Source organism: Parambassis ranga, chromosome 8 (assembly GCF_900634625.1).
Source record: "Parambassis ranga chromosome 8, fParRan2.1, whole genome shotgun sequence".
In the NCBI taxonomy this organism is placed as follows: domain Eukaryota; kingdom Metazoa; phylum Chordata; class Actinopteri; family Ambassidae; genus Parambassis; species Parambassis ranga.
In genome coordinates, this window is record NC_041029.1 from 1,188,499 (window position 1) to 1,192,843 (window position 4,345).

General features: G+C 46.7%; 1 protein-coding gene across 1 annotated transcript; it reads right to left on the reverse strand.

Annotated features, from left to right (window-relative positions):
* Window positions 1-472: 472 nt before the first annotated feature.
* Window positions 473-2,577, reverse strand: pmp22a (peripheral myelin protein 22a). The gene is made up of 5 exons (XM_028411735.1): window positions 2,420-2,577; window positions 1,800-1,890; window positions 1,625-1,718; window positions 1,413-1,553; window positions 473-1,310 (listed from the first exon to the last, which is right to left on the reverse strand). Exons 2-5 carry the CDS (start codon window positions 1,875-1,877, stop codon window positions 1,159-1,161), a joined length of 465 nt encoding a protein of 154 aa, XP_028267536.1. The 5' UTR covers window positions 1,878-1,890; window positions 2,420-2,577; the 3' UTR covers window positions 473-1,158.
* Window positions 2,578-4,345: the final 1,768 nt, after the last annotated feature.

The window sequence follows — 4,345 nt, forward strand, 5'->3', positions numbered from 1 at the left end:
AAAAGTGTTGAAATTACATAAAATACACACATTTACTTATTACGTATTTTTAGTTTTAAACATATTGTATGGCTCTCACGGAATTACATTTAAAAGTATCCGGTGTTCATGGCTCTCTCAGCCAAAAAGGTTCCCGACCCCTGCTCTAATCCAAGCACCCACGGGATCTGGGTGGGTTTATGGCCATGGCTCCACCTAGCGGTCAATAGTTATACTACAGTAAAAACTCGTGCCTCTGTTCACTGTAGTATAAAATACATTTTCAAAGTGCGCACATTCTTAGTTCAGTAGAAGCATTACAGAGAAACTAATTTGTTTATATGTCAAAATGTTTATTTAGAATATTGACAGAAAAAAATGCAAACTTGAGTTTGTACAATGCAAATTAATTACACAGGACATGACACTGCAACAGAGTGGGCTATACAATTCAAGAATAGTAGATTAAAAAAGCACCATTTTCAAATCTAGATTACAAAATGCAAACATTTTTTATTTTGGAATATCAAGTACAATGATAATTCAAGAAATTAAAATAAAAAAAACTTCATGAGTGTAACAATTGTTATTTTTTTATTTCTCACTTCCTTCAAGAATATTTTAAGTAAGGCACAAAAAGCATCTGACACTCAAAAACAAGACAGAACAGTTAAAAAAGCTTGATAGGTCTGGCAGTTGAAGCGACATCTCTTTGGCACAGCTGCATGATTTGAGAGACACAAAATGACAATGTTAACTTGACAACACTATGTACACAATGTATGTAAAAATGTTATAAATATGTCTAAAAACCACAGACACTATGTACATCTTTGTACTGAATCAAGGCAGGATTACTTATGACACAAGATGGATTTGTGGATTTGTCACCAAGGTCCATATGTCACCAACACACTTCTAAACACACTGTGAAGACACTTTGTCACCACAACCTTCTTTACATTCACACACAGCTGTGATGTTTTTCATGATGGATACCGCAATACAGCAAAGAGAGATCCCCGGTGATAACTGTCGCCATCTTGTGTTTACAATTGTTAGTGACACATGTTGTGTTGTTGGGATGTCAGTCTCTAGTCTGTGGGCAGTAGGCACAGTGCGATATGGTGGTGAGGGGACTCCCCCTCCTCTCCTTCCCTCTGCTCCCTTCTCTCTCTCTCATTCCTTCTTCCTCAGGACAATATAAATGAGGCCGCTGATGAGGCAAAGAGGGAAGGCCACCCAGGCCAGCACATACGCGTAGCCGTACTGCGAGCTGTCATCTGGACTCATCACCGTGTAGATGATCGCCCCGCACATCACGAACACACCTGCAGGGAAAGACGAAGAGGAGTGAGGACAGTATGAGCACGAATCTCCACCCACCTCCACTCAGGGTGTGGACTGTACTCCAGAGATGAGGTCATACTCACTCGCCAAGATCTGGAAGATGGCGGTGAAGAAGAAGCGTCCACCCTTTACCAGCTGGAAGAGCTGATACACAAATGCAATGAGGGAGAAGAAGCAGAAGAGCACGGACAGGATCATGAGGGCCTGCACTGCCTGGATCCAATCTGAGTGGGACAGACAGAGAGCATGAATCACTCAGCACCACTCCAAACTTCACGGTGCTCTGCAGACCTACCTTCATTGCTGGCTGGCTTGCAGTGGTACCCTCCATTAGTTGTCATGCAGTTGTACCATAGATCTGTGCTCCTATCTCCACCTACAGACCAGGCCTGTGCAACACAACAACACAGCCGTTTAAATACACCCCAGCAGCATGTCTGCTTTTAGCTCATTTATCAGAGTCTACTTACACTGGCTGCTGTTGACACAATGAGAAGAATGAGGATGATTAAGTGCAAGACGAGCACTCCGAGCAGGATGAGCAGCATTTTTCAAGTAGATCTGGAGGGGGGAACAAAAAACCAAAACAAATGCATGATTTCACCTCTATGGCTGACTCTCAGGGGGTGCTGACGCCAGGGGGCGCCATTTCTCCACCGACCACAATGTTTACCTCAGCGCGAAAGTGTCCCCTTACATTAAAACACGAGAAGAGGACGGAATTTAAGGTAGCCTAAAGTCCTTGGGATTTTAACCGATTCAAGACTTGAAACGTCATTTTTAAATGCACAGTGCGCATGCGTTTAGTAAGTGAAACAAAGTTAAAAAGAGAAAGGCTCATGAGTAATGAAGTGTGGATCGGGACTAAGTGCGTGCTGCTGGAAAAACAAACTAAGCCCGTTTGCGTGAACGTTCCTGCAGCGCGCCGCCGCCACGCTGAATGTTTTCTCAAGTACGAGCACGGCGTAAAAATACACGAATGAGGCAAAGCAGTCAAAAACACAAAGTTAATCCACATCCAAGGCAACGAGAGAAGAAGCCGGATGATTAAAAACCCAAAGAAGAAGAAACTGTAATAAATCCAACTTACAGAAAGGCAATAAAGCAAAAAAGGTGTGTTCCCGTGAAAGGCTCGCGCTGAAATGAGGAGCTGCTCACAGTATCTCCGTGCTTCTGCTTCTCCCGACTCTTTTCCTCTGTAGCTACTATTCCAGATGTGGCTCACACACACCCCAGTCAGCCTGAGAACACCGCCCTGCAGGCCCTGCACGTCACCAGAGGCCTGCGCCTCCCCCTGTTTTTTTCTCCCTCTCTTCCCGGGCTATCATCTGGATTGGAGTTGTTGGGAGTACGATGCAAACCGCAAGGCGTAAACCAAGAGGACTGTCCCTGTGTTTACAGTAGAACCATGCAGGCTGATGCATCACACTGTGTCCAAGCCTCACCTGAAATGATAAGCACAGGTGAACAGACCCTAACACACACGGCCAGCAGCCCCATGCCCATTGTGTGCGTGTGCGTGTGCATGTGAACCAGGACCCAGCCCTCCAGAGGCCCCGCGGTATGCCCAGAATGTGTGTGTGTGTGTGTGTGTGTTGCTATGTGTGAGTTAACACATGTTTCAGTCAAGCTGAATTGATGCTCAGGTCCTCACACACAGACAGGACCCAGGGAGTGACACAGGCCCGCGGTGGCTCTGTGGTCTCAGGCCCTTTCCTCACAAAGCGACAAAGCTGTAAACCAAACTACAAGGCAGAGGACAGGAAGTGATGCAGCCCAGGGGTGACCAGCTGGTGCGGGCAGCTCCTGCCCCTTTCTCTCTCTCTCTCTCCCTCTCTCTCTCTCTCTCTCTCTCCCTCCCTCTCTCTCTCTCCCTCTCTCTCTCTCTCTCCCTCCCTCTCTCTCTCTCCCTCCCTCTCTCTCTCTCTCCCTCCCTCTCTCTCTCTCTCTCTCTCCCTCTCTCTCTCTCTCTCCCTCCCTCTCCCTCTCTCTCCCTCTCTCTCCTTCTCTCCCTCTCTCTCCTTCTCTCCCTCTCTCCTCTCTCTTTCTCCTTCTCTCCCTCTCTCTCTCTCTCTTTCTGTCTCTCCCTCTCCCTCTCTCTCTCTCTCTTTCTCTTTCTTGATGTTTTTCTGGCTCCTCAGGTGGATTCCTGTGGTCTGTATTTGTACACATGCACACAGACACACAGAGGGATGAACAGAGGCTGTTGCCCATGCTTGCTGTGGGATGCCTGGATGTGAGGCAGTGCTGACCTGGCCGAGCTGGCGGAAGAGAGAGAGAGCTCTTTGACATGCAGGCCATCACTCGGTTGGACGCATTGCTGTTTATAAAGATGTAATTGGTGCAGCAGCACGGTGAGAGAAACCTGGCTGCCCAGCTGGAGCAGGTGGAAATGGGCAGCTGTCACATACAGAACACACACACACGTTTACATAGGAATAAAAATCAAGCGCAATAAAGTTGCACTAGTGCTGTCATACATCTGTGAGACATTCCTCAGCAAATGAAGTGCTCCACCCTCACTTTATTACTTCATTTGATTTAATAATCTGCCAGGCCACCATAAACATATCCTTATGCAGCTATTCCATTTGCATTCACACAACAGCTATATGATAAATATTTCTGCCTGAAATCTGTTACCAGTCTCTGAATAATTACAGTGATAGCACACACACACACACAAAGCCATTAAACACACACACACACACAAAGCCGTTACCAACACACACACACACACACACAAAGCCGTTACCAACATACAGCTCTTCTTCTCTTTTCAAAGTGACACAGGAAGGAGAGGTTCAACGCCAGTAACCAAAGTCAGGGCCATTGTGGAGAGGCAGAGGCTGAAACTTAACACGCACACACCCTCCTTTATGGAAAGACTCACCACAGCACAGGTAGGAAGGCAGTGTTCAGAACCTTCAGTGTTTCCCCCCACATGAATGGAGCTACAGTGCTGCCAAACAGCTGACTGAAACAAACAACAAACCACAGAGACGTCACAGGGCCG

What these genes read in the sequence shown, in the direction of transcription:
- pmp22a (XM_028411735.1), bottom strand. Translation starts at nt 1,877, where the DNA reads ATGCTGCTCATCCTGCTCGGAGTGCTCGTCTTGCACTTAATCATCCTC. An exon ending in TTGTGTCAACAGCAGCCAGT is followed by an intron (nt 1,719 to 1,799) that starts GTAAGTAGACTC and finishes TGTGTTGCACAG; the next exon opens with GCCTGGTCTGTAGGTGGAGA. An exon ending in CATCTTCCAGATCTTGGCGA is followed by an intron (nt 1,311 to 1,412) that starts GTGAGTATGACC and finishes CTTTCCCTGCAG; the next exon opens with GTGTGTTCGTGATGTGCGGG.